Source organism: Neophocaena asiaeorientalis, unplaced genomic scaffold (genome assembly GCF_003031525.2).
Source record: "Neophocaena asiaeorientalis asiaeorientalis breed wild unplaced genomic scaffold, Neophocaena_asiaeorientalis_V1.1 scaffold19, whole genome shotgun sequence".
NCBI classification, from domain to species: domain Eukaryota; kingdom Metazoa; phylum Chordata; class Mammalia; order Artiodactyla; family Phocoenidae; genus Neophocaena; species Neophocaena asiaeorientalis.
In genome coordinates, this window is record NW_020173388.1 from 3,102,680 (window position 1) to 3,118,808 (window position 16,129).

Consider the following 16,129-nt stretch of genomic DNA (forward strand, 5'->3'; position numbering starts at 1 on the left):
CCCCCCGGCCCCAAAAAAAAAAAAAAAAAAAAAAAAAAAAAAAAGATTTCTGTGTACATAAACCATAGTCAATGTTTTAAAATGTTTAAGAGATATTTTTAATGTTGTTGCACAAATACTGACACCCGCAAAAATATAATAAAGCCAGGAAGATGTATTAATAACAGGTTTTAATTGTGGCCATAAGTCTGCGGCATTAGATTTTCTATTTTCCAGTCCGAAACACAAAACAACACAAAGCTTTAAAAAATGTGATTTCTTAACGGCAAGTAGTGCCAGCGGCGGCGCGCTGAAGAAGCCTGAAAGTTGGTAAACCCTCACTCACTAGCCTATTGGGCCAACCCACCCCAGTTAAGGTGCCCGGAGCTTTTATCTCCGCTTTAAGTGGGCTCTCTGACCACAGAGCCTTCATCGCGAGAACTCACGAGATTAGACTCGGGAGGAGCTGAAGTGCGACGCCGAAAAATGACAGCTCTCAGGTAGTCCCGGGCTGTCGCTACTGTTTTACGCACGTCTGGGGCCACAGAGCACGTGAGAAAAGGTGGCTCAGCCCCTTTGCCCACGGCCGCGTTTCTCATGCTGCCCGCGGGCCTCACTCGTAGGCTGCTGTGCAGCTTCCTGCGGGGATCCACTCCCACGAAAGCGCGCCATGGCCTCCGGGAGACGCTCCTCGAGAGGAGATGTGCGGCCAACTCCACCTCCCGGCACTCCTCCGGCCTGGGATGTGGGCTTCCCCGTGGCGCGACAGCGACTGGGGATAACCAAGGAAGGGCTGACATGGAGGAGAGTTTTGTGTTCCCCGAGTACGTCCCGGATTCGGAGCCCGCAGTGACCCTCCAAGACCAGCTGCGGGAGCTGCAGCAGCGTCAGGAGGAGGAAGAGCGACGGGTGCTGCACCGGCGGGAGGAGCGGCGGCAGCAGAAACTACGCACCGGCCGGCGGGTGCACCCGGTCGTGGGGCACCCGGACGCGAAGGTGCCGCCCAGCGGCCTGAACTGTTCGGGTTGCGGGGCGGAGCTGCACTGCCAGGACCCGGGACTGCCCGGTTACCTGCCCAGCGAGAAGTTCCGCAGCGCGGCGGCGCAGGAGGACGGCGGACTGGCGCAGACCGTGTGCCAGCGCTGCTGGCTGCTGGTGCATCACCGACGCGCCCTGCACGTGCAGGTGTGTCGCGAGCAGTACCTGGAGCTGGTGACCGCCGCGCTGCGGCGGCCCGAGCCCGCCCTGGTGCTGTACATGGTGGACCTGCTTGATCTGCCCGACGCCCTGCTGCCCCACCTGCCCGCGCTGGTGGGCCCCAAGCAGCTGATCGTGCTGGGAAACAAGGTGGACCTGCTGCCCCAGGATACTCCCGGCTACCGACAGCGGCTCCGGGAGCGACTGTGGGACGACTGTACCCGCGCCGGGCTCCTGCCGCCCCCTGGCTACCGAAGGCCACAACACCCCAGCGGGGACCGGCCACGGGACGGGGAGGAGAATGCGAATCTTTCGCCCAGGTCCCGCACGGTGCTCAGAGACGTGCGGCTCATCAGCGCCAAGACTGGCTATGGAGTCGAAGAGTTGATCTCCGCGCTCCAGCGTTCCTGGCGCTACCGCGGCGACGTCTACCTGGTTGGCGCCACCAACGCTGGCAAGTCCACTCTCTTCAACACGCTCCTGGAGTCCGATTACTGCATCGCCAAGGGCGCTGAGGCTATCGACAGAGCCACCATCTCCTCTTGGCCTGGTGAGCCTTAGGATGCCCGTCCCCTTCGTATTTTTTTAAAATATTTATTTGGTTGTGCCTGGTCCTGAGGTAAGCAGGCTCCTTAGTTGCAGCACTTGGGCTCCTTAGTTGCGGCAGGCTGGCTTCTTAGTTGTGGCATGCATGTGGGATCTAGTTCCCTGACCAGGGATCAAACTCAGGCCTCCTGCATTGGGAGCGTGGAGTCTTACCCACTGCACCACCACGGAAGTACCCTCCTTCGTTTTCTGAGAAGCTGGAAGTCTGATCGTAGTGCAGGCACCTAGTCCTATATCCTTCCTTAATGTACACCAGGGGCTGGCTGGAGGCTTCCTTTAAAAATTCTCTACCTACTTCGGTCACATTTCTCTTTTGTGTCAGTTTAATGCTTGGAAATTCAGTACGTGTTTTAGTAACTTTCCAATAGAAATAATTAGAGTACTTCTAGGTACCAGTCACTGTTCTAGGCACTGTAGATGAACCAGGGGACAAAGCAGTGTCTGCTCTCTTGGAGGTTTCCCTTGTAACTTTAGTTCTTTGTATATTTCTCCAGAAAGTCCTTTTACTTTCTAAAACTCCCTCCACCCTTCAGTCTCACTCTTCATATCTTGAGTTTAGTCAGGAGAGTACTATACAGATTTAACATTTGAATAATTCACTAATGCAATATATGTGGCTTTGTTGCAAAGAAATATCAACTTTGTGACTTTAAGAAACATCTGTAGTAATTGCAAAATGGGTCCTTCTGTGACCTGTTTGTATCTAATAGTTGGCAAAGCGAACTACTTCATTTGATTCTTTGAAACCAGTGTTGAACTTTGCTTGATAAGCTGTACTTCTCTGTCAGGGACACTGGTTGACTTATACACAGAAGTGCTTTTATACCGGTTAGGAGTATGCAGAAGATGGAAAAAGATCAGGCCTGTAGATTTGGCATTCAAATCCTGGTTGAGCTTGTGGGCCAATCTCTGAACCTATTGCCTCATCTGTAAAGTAAGAATAATTTTGTGGAGGGTTGTCAAGAAAGTTAAGAGAAATAATCACAGTATCCAAGACAGTGTAGATCCTCATAAATGTTTTATTCCATTTCCTTGTACAACGTTTATAAGAATGTATGTATTCTTTGGTATTTCAGGTACTACATTAAACCTTCTGAAGTTTCCTATTTGTAACCCAACTCCTTACAGAATGTTTCAAAGGCAAAAAAGGCTTAAAAGAGATGCAACTGAAGCAGAAGAAAATCTTAGTCAGCAAGAACAAAATAAACTTAATCTCTTGAAAAAGCATGGTTATGTAGTAGGTAAGCATCTTCTGTAGGAAAACTCTTCCTTAGGTCTATGCTAAAATTTTCTGTAGAACAACCTGAAATAGAGCTCTCTGGAGCTAGCCAGTTTTTGTGGGGAGAGACACTTCCTCTTTCTGGAACATAGAGGCCTTTTAGAGGCAAGGCTACTGTTTGGAAACCCAGAATTCATTGTGTTGGGAAAATTGAGACAGTAGATACTTGGAGAAATCCAGGAAAGGAAATGCAAATAACTGCCTCTCTGGCCATTGTAAGCAACAAGCATTTTCACTAAGATACCAGCCCCCTCCTTACACACCAGTACAAGTTGTTGACCTGCAGCAGGTTTAAATTGGATTGTCCCCCTTTCCTTGGTATCTCTTTACAGCCTTTCTTTACTAAAAACAGTTTGATTCCCAACACTCTCCCCCTTCGCCCAGTGTGCACAGCCAGCCACACATACTTGATCAATGCAAGAGTCCGACTCCCACTGCATTTAGAAATAAAGCAAAAGTATCATTGTGGTCTCACTTCCTTCCAAACACCATTGTTAGTCCTAGTAACTTCTACGAGGCAAACTTAAGAACTACCTGTCTCAAGTCAAAAGCTTTAAAGGAGTGACTACTAACTTCAGTATAACTTGTTCTAGGAAGAGTTGGAAGAACATTCTTGTATTCAGAAGAACAGAAGAATAAAGCTGCCTTTGAGTTTGATGCCGATTCACTTGCCTTTGACATGGGAAATGAACCTGTTATGGTTGCAGATAAATCCACCAAACGAGTAGAACTGACCCCACAAGATGTGAAAGATGCCCACTGGTTTTATGACACCCCTGGAATTACAAAAGAAAATTGTGTAGGTATTTAATGTCTTTTAGAAACATTAACTTTCAATTGCAAGAGTACTGTCTTAATTGGCAGAAAAAGAGGTATCCTTTCATTTTAGACTCAGTTCTGATTCATGCATAGAAGCGTTTCAGGGATGAATCTATATGCCATCAAGTACTGTATGCCATTTGGTAGACGTCACTGCTAACAACCTACTTCTATCCTTGTGGTTGTTACCTTAGTTAGGAAGACATTTACAGAATCCTAGATTTTGAGGTTGGAAGAAATCATAAATATCACTGCAGTCCAGCCACCTGTTCCATGCTTGAGTTCCCTCTATAACATGTTCACCAGGAGGTGTATCCACCTTGAATTGAAGGAGTGACTCACCATCAGCTGAAGCAGTGTCACCTCACCTCCCAAGGTAACCCTGCTCTTTATATTGAGCCGAGCAGTGTCCCTGTAATTTGTACCTATTGTTCCCCAAAGGTGTATGGAACAAATACAATGTCTAGTTCCCTTTGCCAGACATTGAAATGTTTTAGAGTATAATATCCTCTCTCTTCCTCACTCTACCCTTTTCTTCTCTTTCATTAGTTCAGCCAACAAACATGGAGCACTTACTGTGCTGACATAATCCAGACCGTCTGTCTTCATTTCCTATAGCTATTCTGAGAACAGGCTATGAACAAAGGACCCTTTCCAGAATGAATTCTAATTTGTTTTTGTTCCTGAAAAACACAAAGAACTAACTTTCTTATGTAAGTGCCCTCAGATGAACCTAATTTAGAATAGGATCAACTCTACCTATCTTGCCCTTATATATCTTTTTAGTCCAGTTGCAGGATCTCCCGGGCAACTTTTATTTTATCTTAAATTCAGCCTATATCCTACATATTTGTTATATCTCAGAACCTTTTATTCATTTGCAGTTTTTTTGTTTTTTAAATTTATTTACTTACTTTATTTATTTTTGGCTGGGCTGGGTCCTCATTGCTGCATGTGGTTTTTCTCTAGTTGTGGCAAGCAGGGGCTACTCTTCGTTGAGGTGCACAGGCTTCTCATTGCGGTGGCTTCTCTTGCTGCGGAGCACGAGCTCTAGGCACGCGGGCTTCAGTAGTTGTGGCACACAGGCTTAGTTGCTCCACAGCATGTGGGATCTTCCCGGACCAGGGCTTGAACCTGTGTCCCCTGCGTTGGCAGGTGGATTCTTAACCACTGTGCCACCAAAGAAGCCCTCATTTGCAGTTTTGATCATTATCCAAGTCATTGACTGAATCAAGTGTGTATCCAGGATACTGCCTTTCAACAGATCCACTAATCAGCTTCCTTTGAATCTGGTTAGTGACCAGGTTCTAATTCACCTAGTTATCTCTGTATATCCCTATGAAACAACATTAGATTCTTAGATACTTTTCCTTCCTTTGCCTCATCAGAATCACTTATGTTTCATTCTCAGAATTTGATGTACCTTTTAACTTTTTTTTTCTCTCCTAGAATAATTGTGTCCAGTTTTTACTTCCTTAGCAATCCAGAACTTCAGAGTAACTGTAGTGCTTCCTAGTAATGTTCTATCACTTTAACTTCACCAACTCATTCTTCAGTTTTAGGCTCAGTTAGGTCAGGGATAGCAGTTACTTCAGTCATGTATATCCTCTTGTCAATTAGTCAGAAAGGCAAGACTTTGCTAACTCGCAAATTCAATTTGCTAATTTGCAGTGAGACCCTCAAGTTTTTAGATATGAGTTCTCTCAGGCAGTTTGATTTTCTGCCCGTTTATTGATATATTTATTTAATGCCTTGAACCAGTGTTTCCCAAACTGAACCAAGGAACTCTATTGTGAAGTATTAGGGTCTCTGCTAAAAGGGTTAAAATATTTCTTTACTGCACGTGGCTTTTAATGTGCTTTTTCAAGCATAAATACTGAAGAAAACTACTCACAGCCCCCTTACGTATTCTCTTGTGACTCTCCCTAGATATCACATATTTTGTTATCTCCTTGTTATTTTTCTTAAGAAGCAAGTTCACAAAAGACTTCTGGCCATTTTTTACTTTCTCAAAAATTTTTAAATCAGATTTTGATTCCCTAAGTCTTACCAGAATCTTGTACCGCCTGGCTTTTCTTTTCCATTTTCTCTAGTCTATTTAAGAACTCTTCAACCTTAGAAGCCACAGGATTCATAACTTTCTCTCATTTTTTTTGCTGAGTATTTGGAGGAAATAAGGAAACCAAAGACTGGAATTTAGAAAAGCTTCTTCAAGCTCTTTGCCTGCTCCAAGAACGGGGTGATCATTTTCATTTAATGCATGCATAGCTGCCACTAGGACAGAATATAGCACGTTACCTTACCTTACCTTTATCTGAAAACTACTGCTCCCTAGAAGGCTTGACGAGAGAACATATTTTTTCTCCTGGGATTGAATCATCAGTGTTTTCAGTTCACAGCAAATTTGACAGAATTCGGAGGATGCTGCTGTTTCATATTCCTGTAAAGTTATTTTTGCCATTACTCAGAGTAAAGCCATCTATAAATTGATTCATTTAGAAAGAATATATGAATTTTATGTGCAGAAAATTCTAAAATACATACTTTGATTTATTGTGAAGCCTGGAATATATAATAACTTTTTATCCTACAGGTAAAGCATGATATATCAGACGTTCATTGAAAGTAATTCTCTAAAAATCTGCCCTCTGCTTTACAGATTTTAAGTCTTCTAACAGAAAAAGAAGTAAATATTGTTTTGCCAACACATTCCATTGTTCCAAGAACTTTCGTGCTTAAACCAGGAATGGTTCTATTTTTGGGTGCCATAGGCCGCATAGATTTTCTGAAGGTAAGGAAAGTCCGTACCATTGAAAAATGACTTTAGTATTGGGACTTACTTTAAGGAAGCAGATATACAATCAAGACTAGCAAAATGTTGATAACCAGGTCATGACTATGTGGGGGTTGGTATACTATTCTTTTGTGTGTGTTTGAAAATGTCTATAGTAAAAACCTGGGATAATGAAATGGGAGGAAAAAAAGGAATAGGTCTTAAAAAACTGTATCTTCAGTAGGCAGTCGAGTGCCCCATACAGCTTGGCATTAACCAAAGCTCTCCTGTGGTATTGTCTTACATGGAAATCAGAGGTCGTACCTTTAAGTGCAGGGTTAATATGCATTAAATAAATTCCATGCTCTTTATATTCCATGATGTGTATACTTTTATAGATGTGTTTTTGGGTTTGGTATTCATTTACATAGCATCACTCAGAGATTTTAGAGCATCTACAGAATTGATCCCCGTTTTACCAAAGTGAGGAGAAAAATGGAAAATGAAACATGGATGTGTCCAACAACACTAAATGCAACCTGCAAGCCATTGCCTTAGCACACTTCTTGGTTTTGTGTTTGTTCATAATTTGTTGGAAATTTAGGCTTACACACTTAAAACCTTATGTATTTCCAGAGACCATAGAATGTTAACATTATAAACCAAACTTTACACAGGGACGCTTAAAGCAGACAGTATTTTCTTTTGTTTTTTACAATAGATGTTTGTTTGTTTTTTTTTTTAAGTATCAACAAACCTATGGAAGGAATCATAGTTTTATATAAGTGGGTGAAATGCAGTATTCTGCCATATTTTGCCCCCACCACCTTGTTTTTTTTGGCTGCACTGCACGGCATGCAGGATCTTAGTTCCCCAACCAGGGATCAAACCCGTGCGCCGTGCAGTAGAAGTGCAGAGCCCTAACCAGTGGACCACCAGGGAATTTCCCCATTTTTTTTTTTTTAAATCAAACCTTGTAATGTGCTGGTTTTGCAAGTTTTTCATTAGATAAAATAAGTTCCTTCTTCCTTTCTTAAGGGAAATCAGTCAGCTTGGTTTACGGTTGTGGCTTCCAACTTCCTTCCCGTTCACATTACTTCGTTGGACAAGGCAGACACTATATATCAGAAGCACGGGGGTCATACGTTACTCAAGGTGAGACAACATGCTTTGATGGTTGCATAGTTAGGTTAACACACCCTGTGGTAGTCCCACGGCCCTGCTAAAAATGCCTTTGTTGGACAGAACCATCTTTGTTACACCCTCAGCTAGCTCTCCCCTGACCTTGTTCACCTTGAGGATTTTGACTATATTTGTGAGGTGGGCTCCTATAGAAAAGGGATGTTGGATTGGACCAATCCTAGAATAGTGACAGAGCTGGGTTTTCTCTAGGTCATACTGTCCAATACGGTAGGCCCATGTGCCTATTTAAATAAATTAATTAAAATGAAATAAACTTTAAAATTTAGTTCTTCACTTGCACTAGCCACTTTTCAACTGCCCAGCGGTCACATCATTGCAGAAAGTTGTGCTGTATACTGTGAGTGAAGAGCTCTAAGTTACAGATTTTCTCACAACTGAGTGATGCTACTGGCATCTAGTGGGTGGAAGCCAGAGATGATGCTAAACATAATGCAATGCACAAGACAGTACCTCACAACACAGAATTATCAGGTCCAAAACGTGCGTAGTGCTGAGTTGAGAAGCCCTTGTATGAGTGAAAAAGCTCTCCTCCCAGGTTTAATCCCAGGCACTTAGAGGTTATCGTACCTCTCCTCTCCTGCTTTACTTGCTCCTTCCTTTGACCTGTTAAGCAGTGTGTTAAAATTTCTCTGATCTTTATTTTTATTATTATTTATTTATTTATTTGGCTGTGCTGGGTCTTAGTTGTGGCACTTGGGATCTTCATTGCGGCATGCATGTGGGATCTAGTCCCCTGACCAGGGATCAAACTTGGGCCCCCTGCATTGGGAGCACAGAGTCTTAACCACTGGACCACCAGGGAAGTCCCTCTCTCTAATCTTTAAAAAACAAAACTCAGTGTCCCGCTCATTCCTCCTCTTTACAGTCAAGTTTACTCCTCACGTCCCATGCTCTGCAGTCCCTGTTGTGCCCTTTCTATGCCACTGAAATTGTTCCAAGTTCACCAGAGACTGAATGGGGCCTGTTTACAGATCTTTTAACCAGACATGGGTACACACTGTTGGCTGGTGTGTAATGTATGATAGTTAAGATCTCTGGAGCCAGGCTGGGTCCAAATCCTGCTCTGCTCCACCACTTAACGAAGCTGTGTGACTTTAGGTAAGTTTCCTTTACCTCTCTCTGTTGTACCTACACCACGAGGTTGTGGAGAAGATCAAGTGCAAGGGGACTGCTGTCACTGCTACGTAAGTATTTGTGGTGATGAAGGTTATGGGACATACCTACTGCAAAAATAGCAGGTACGTCCAATGCAGAGGTGATTTACCATTAGTTAATGCTCATACAACTGAAAATAAGTCAAAACACAAAATACACACCCACCCTTCAACAAGGATAAAACCAACCTGACTTGGGAAGTAAATGCTTCTTTCTCTCTGGATTTCCTAAGAAAGCCAGAGTGAAATTAAAACTCCATCGAAATAACTGTCCTAAAGTTAATACTCCAGAGACATGTGGGATTTTCAGGGTAGGGCTCCACCCCCATGCATCTGTGTAGTCTTCAGAGTAGACTCACTGATAATTCTCAAAACAACACTGAGGCTTCTCTCCCGGTGTAATACAAATGGTTTCTTGGGCTGCTCTGTGGCTCATCCTTGCCTTCTGGTTTCCTTACTCACCTCCCAAGTCAAAGTCAATCCTGCCTCCTAATTATCACTGAGTCCAGCCTCATAGTCCAAACTGTAATCTACTTTCTTTAGGCTGTTTTGAGATCCTGTTTTGAGGTATTTTCCCAGTTCCCAGTTTTACTGCCTTCTGCCCACCCTCACCCCATCACAGCTGTAGTTCTCAACCAGGGTTGACTCTTACCTCAAGGGAACATTAGACAAAGACTGGAGGCGTTTCTGGTTTTCACAACTTGGTGGATGCTGAGTAGAGGCTGCTAAAAATTGTGCAATGCACAGGACAGCCTCCCGAGACAAAGAATTATTTGGCCCAAAAGGTCAATAGTGCTGAGGTTGAGAAACCCTGCACTACGCAGATTTTCCCAAAATACAAAGCAGGCCACAGTATTCTTTTTTGATTCTTTTCTCTTTCCTGCTTACAATTCCTTGGTAGTTCCACATTACTGAGAGAAGTCTAAACTGATAGCCTCATCACTAATGCACACACACACATAACATACTCCGCACAGTTAAACTACAGTTCTCTGAACTCATCCTTTTTCGAATTTCGGTGTCTGTACATGATACTAACCCAGGATACCTTCCCACTGAATAACTTTAATCTGTTTTTCAGATTCTGTTCTTCATTGATGTTTTCCTTGACCAAACCACGTTCATTACTTCCTTCACAATCACAGTACTTAGTAGATGCCTCTCATCACGTTTCTTACCTTGTAATTTATTTACTTGCTGTTTCCACCTTCTGATCTCCTCGGGGGTAGGGACCATATAGAACATATTGTAATAGCTATCTTTGTGTCCTTAGTGCTAAACACAGAGAGATCTGTTAATAAACAGGAAAATTATTATCCAGTTACTTCCAATTCTTGGAAACACCTGTAAACATAGAAGCTGAATCTTACCCGTTATCCGTGTACCCTTGAGAGGTGATGAGGCAGGGATTAATCTCTGTGTCCAGCCAGGCCTGTAAGAACTAAGGTATTTGGAAGGATGTTGCTTTAATTGCCCAAAATTATCGTGTCTAAAGCTTTATGGAGGACTATAAAAACTGTAAGCTAATAAAGCAAGATTCTGGTGTCTGGAGGTTACCACCAGTTGGATGCCCACATGGGGCCCTTGTCACTGGGATCTATATGCTTCATCCATCACAGAGCTCCCAGGCTTTTCATTTGACCTAGAAGTGTGATTTGGGTTTTTTTCAACAGTTAAATGGTTTAAAAGGATTTTATTCTTGATACCTGTACAGTATTATCTTATCAGTGCCTTACTTAATATTAGAGTTATCAGGGGTTTAATTTGAACCTCCAAATATCTTCATCTCCTTCCAATGGAAGGTTCCAATGGGTGGAGAAGAAAGAATGGCAGGATTTCCTCCTCTTGTTGCTGAAGACATCACATTAGATGAAGGACTTGGGGAATCTGAAGCAGTGGCTGACATCAAGTTCTCCTCTGCAGGTAACTTTACACCAAGCACTTTTTTTTCTTTTTTAATTTGGCCGCACCACGCGGCATGTGGGATCTTAGCTCCCTGACCAGGGATCGAACCCGCACCCCCTGTAATAGAAGCACGGAGTCTTATCGACTGGACCGCCAGGGAGGTCCCTACACCAAGCACTTTTTAAAAGGTGAATAAAGTAGCCTTACTGACCTTTAGTATATTTTTATACAGATGTGCCTTAACTGACATAAGCTGAATATTTTAAGAAATACATACTAGATTATTCATAAGATGTAACCTACTCTGAAAATAAATCTGTACCTTTTCACAAATGCATTGTATGCTTTTAAAAAATAGAGTGAAAGACAGCAGTAGCCTCCCTTGGGTTTCCATTTTGAGCTGTGTTTGGTGTTTTTAATAAGATAGTTGCTAACACCACCTGTGCTCTGCATGTTCTTGCATAGGCTGGGTAGCAGTAACGCCGCAGTTTAAGGACAAACTGCACCTCCGAGGCTACACACCTCAAGGAACAGTTCTGACGGTCCGGCGCCCACTCTTGCCACATGTAGTTAACATCAAAGGAGAGCGCATCCGGAGAAGCGTGGCCTATAAAACCGAAAAGCCTCCTGCCCTTGTGTACAATCTGCAGAAAAAGAAAAAAAGATAAATATATGAAGCTGACCTGTTCACACTGAAGATTAACGATATACAACATACTGTATACATTACATTGCATTAAATATTGCTATAATAAAACCTTCTGCCACCCTTTTTAAGCTACCAAGGACCGTGCCTCTTTTTAATGAATTTAGTTTGTAAACACAAGTTATTGTTTGGTAGGGTATGTATATGTGTGTATCTATGGTTCAAATATACCTAAAATGGAGTTCTGTTACACTCAGGTTTCTCCCACTATTATTTTTTGAAACCAGATGGCATTTCTAATTTGGAGTCTAGTTGAGAGAGCAGCTTAGCAGTTGGCATATGAAAACATGGCAGAAAATCAATGTCTCCAAAATACATGGCCTGAAATGAGATAAAAGCGAGTAAGTGGCTTTGCTCCACAGAGTCATCCAGGGACCCAACCAGGGGAACATGCCGCAGCTTCCATCTCTGGGTCTAAGGTGGTTGCTCAAGTTGTCATCCTTTCGCAATGGCAAAAAGAGAAGAGAGTGAAGAGCATGCAGCTCCCCTACTGAAAAGAAGGGGGAAGTGCTGGAAGTTGCCCACATCACAGCGTCCATTGGTCAACACTTACATGGCCGCACCCGCCATGAGGAAGCTGGAGGATGTAGAGGGAAATGGGGATTTCGGACTTGTATTACTTAAGGGAAGAAAGGGAGAATGGAAACTGGAAAACAAGTAGAAGTTTCTCTTACATAATCTAAAAGGGCCTGAAAATCTTAGAAAAGAATTCATGTTATGTTTTTCTGGCATTCAGTTTCTTCTGCAAGGATCAGAGCACTTTAACCATTTTATTAACATTTGCCTGTAAACTGTATAACATTGCATCAGTCAGAAGTCTTTACCTTTATGTATTCCTAAATGAGTAAGTGGCACTAGAGCTGTGGACAATGAACTGGCCAGTCAAGTCCCAGATCCCAATGTTGAGATAAACGCTCGTGGAGTAAGGTGGCCTGAAACGCAGATCCATGAGCTTCCTATGGACTCAGGTTTAGCATGAACTTCTCAATAGTCCCATGGTCTCTGTCAATGTGTACACTCTAGCTCCCTTCTCACTAAGTAAGTCATTGTAGGATAAATGGTCAATGTTTTAAAATGCAACTTGTCAAAACTCTGTAGATCTCACTTTCATTGAGTTTCAAAGTGAATACTATTGACATCTTGGGGAAGGTAGTTCTTTATGTGCATCCTTCCCAGATATGAAAGGCCAGGAGCAACTTCCCAGCCCCATCCCTCATCGTGATAGTTGAGAAGTACCCCTGACGTTTCCAGACCCACCCTCTAGAGGGCGGTAGCTTCCCAAATTGAGAAAATGATTGGTAGTCGATTTTTAGATGATTTTGGAGAGAATGAAATACTGTTAATTTTACAAGTTAAAATTGTGACCATTATATTTCTATGTATTGTTCATAGTTTGGAGCTTAGGCCTGAATCTTTAGATTAAATGAAGAAATATGGTAAACTTGGCATTTGTGGAAAAATACAGAACCCCAAAACTGATGCTGTATTTACCCTGAAAACTTATAATGTATTTTAGAGAGCAGAACATTTCTCCCTCATCTTCTCTCTAGGCTTTTACACCTCTCTACCAGCAAAGATTCCATTTGTAAATGTTCATAACTTATATTCTCAAGTTTCTCTTACCTCTAAAATTCAATGGTTACGTTTTGACCGAGGCATATCTAAAAAATGTTCCAATGTACCTTGCTAGCAGTTTCAAACAGTGCAATTTACTAAGTAAGTTTCAGTTTCCCTGGTTATATCAGTCTCTTTGGGTCATCATTTTCTCATCTATAAAATGAGGGAATTACACTATATATTTCTCAGTCCTAACCTTTTATGATTCTCAGCAAAAACAGGCAGGAAAGCCAGGAAAGAGTGGTTACAATACCTCAGATAGAAAAAAGAAAAGGCCCTCTGAGCATAAGACAGTGAACTGCTGCTAGAATCTGCTATTAATTTACATTCTGTCAACCTAATGCAGCCCAGGATCACTGCCGGTCTATCCAACTGATCCACAGCGGATTTGCTATAAGAAAGTTCTCTTACTGTGTTAGTTTCTAAGTCAGCTTACTGATACTTTTTTTTTTCCTTTTTTTTTTGCGGTACGCAGGCCTCTCACTGTTGTGGCCTCTCCCGTTGCGGAGCACAGGCTCCGGACGCACAGGCTCAGCGGCCATGGCTCACGGGCCCAGCCGCTCCGCGGCACATGGCATCTTCCCGGACCGGGGCACGAACCCGTGTCCCCTGCATCGGCAGGTGGACTCTCAACCACTGCGCCACCAGGGAAGCCCAGCTTACTGACACTTATTAATCCATTGATCTAAGTGCGAAGACTGCCCTTCCATCACTAATCATTTACACTGTGGCAGCATGCAAGAATTAGTAAAGGGTAGAAATTAATGGCAAGGGGTCAGGACAGCCCCCTCCTGTCCACAGAACAGAGGCTGAAGTACCCCCATCTCTCTTCCCACCACCCCTGCCGTCACCTTTAAAACAGCAGCATTTTCTTCCAAGTTACAAAGTGAAGCATAACACATTTTGTATTTTTAATTACCATCAACAGCAAGCCCTACCAATCATCAGGGCTTTACTGTGTAGTTCCCCAGAGTCTAAATGTGTTTATGATACTTGGGACACTTCCCATGACAACCAAGAAGTGGAGCACAGATGCAATCCTGTGTGCTTGTGTTTCCTGATCACTCAGACGCTTTTTGCAAAATGGAAATCAAGGCTAGTTTCCTGCAGATGACTAACTTGGAGCTCCACCTGTGCCAGACATGGCAGAGCTGTTAATCACTGAGTAGGCACCCAGCACTGAAGCTGAGGCGAGCTGTTTTGTCGATGGCCTCTGACCATTTACCCTGGCTTCCCTCCCACTTGGCTCTGTCTTGTGGAGCAATAGAATCATTTCCATTCTTTCTCAGAATGTTCCATTTTCTCTTGGCGGCTCTCCTCCTCCCCGGGGGATTGTTTTCTTTCAACTGTCAAAGAGTAGTGCTTAAACAATAAAAACAAAACTTCAGACTCACGTGAATCCAATAGGTAGCACCTCTGCCTGCTCCTAATGTCTCTGTTATGTTGTCTGCCCCACTGATGCCCTGTAGTGGGTAGGAATGGCTAAAGATTAACATTTTAGGGGCTTCCCTGGTGGCGCAGTGGTTGGGAGTCCGCCTGCCAATGCAGGGGACGCGGGTTCGTGCCCCGGTCTGGGAGGATCCCACATGCCACGGAGCAGCCGGGCCCGTGAGCCATGGCCAATGAGCCTAGACCATCGATATTCTCTCATCTAGTACAGGAGTTTCATGATCTGAATATACCTAAGAGCATACTTAATATACCCATGGCTTGGAGCCCCAGGTTCCTGTTTTGCAGAAGCTTCCTTTTGCTTCTCAAACAATTCTCAGAATTTACCTTCTGGCTAATCAACCTAGTGGAAGAATTTGGTCATAATATTCTCACTGGTAGATGCAACAGGTATGATGCTTAATCACAGTCAGTACCTCTGGCCGGGAGCATTGGTAAATCTGAGAAAACTGAGGCCACACAGAGACACATGTGCTAGAGAACACATCATCAAGTAATTTTGGACATGAGAGACTGCCAAGATCCTTTCTAACTTTTCAGTAATTCCCTGGAAAACAGCCAGCATTCAGTGCAGGAATGAATGAATTAGAACGAGAGGACTTTTCTATTTGGGGCGTTGTTTTTTGCCTTCCCTGAAAAATAGCAATAGAGCAGACTTAAATTTGCTTAGTAGCACTGACACTTTTCTAGGGTTTCTTCCCGTCCTGCCTAAATGCAATACCTTAAGATAGCTGTATTTGAGACTATTCCTAGCTGCTATGATCACATGATAGCCCATATAGCTTCTTTTAATTCCTTACATTCTTATAATAATACTAGTGGCTAGCCCTTATTTAGCACATACAATGAGCCAGGCACTGTTTTAAGCATTTTATATAGGTTAACTGTATCCTTAGAAAAACCCCATGTAGGAGGTATATACTATTATTACCTGTATTTAGAGATGAAGCTGAGGTAAAAGAAATTGCCCAGGGTCACACAACTAATGAGTGACAGAGCCGTGATTCAAACACAAGCTCCAGTACCCTGTGGGTTTGTTTAATTATACAGTAAAAATGACTTTTTTTTTCCCTTTCAATGTACAGTTCTATGGATTTTTAATACACATATAGGTTCATTTAACAACCATCATAATCAGGACAGAAAAGTTCCAACAGCACCCAGGTTTTTAACCATGCAACAATACTTCCTGTATTTACTAGAATCCATTACAAATCTAAAAGCGAGAACTTTTCAACCTTAGGAGGGAAATGTGTTATCTTAGAAAAGAAAACCACTTTGAAGACCTCCAAAGAAGGTAATGACACAATTTTCTTGTAAACTCTGTGTTACTGACCCTTCCTAATTTCCTTTGAATCCTCCCATATAAAATTCCAGCCTGAGAAGAATACTCCTAAAAACAATTCCTCAGAGTTGCTGTGTGTGTGGGGGGGGGGGGGGGG

At 43.0% G+C, this 16,129-nt stretch overlaps 1 protein-coding gene across 1 annotated transcript; it reads left to right on the forward strand.

Moving 5' to 3' along the window:
• The first annotated feature begins 438 nt into the window (after positions 1-438).
• LOC112400797 (nitric oxide-associated protein 1) lies at positions 439-11,698 on the forward strand. Its single transcript, XM_024746743.1, has 7 exons — positions 439-1,726; positions 2,859-3,023; positions 3,655-3,860; positions 6,540-6,671; positions 7,692-7,808; positions 10,813-10,933; positions 11,381-11,698. Exons 1-7 carry the CDS (start codon positions 577-579, stop codon positions 11,581-11,583), a joined length of 2,094 nt encoding a protein of 697 aa, XP_024602511.1. The 5' UTR covers positions 439-576; the 3' UTR covers positions 11,584-11,698.
• Positions 11,699-16,129: the final 4,431 nt, after the last annotated feature.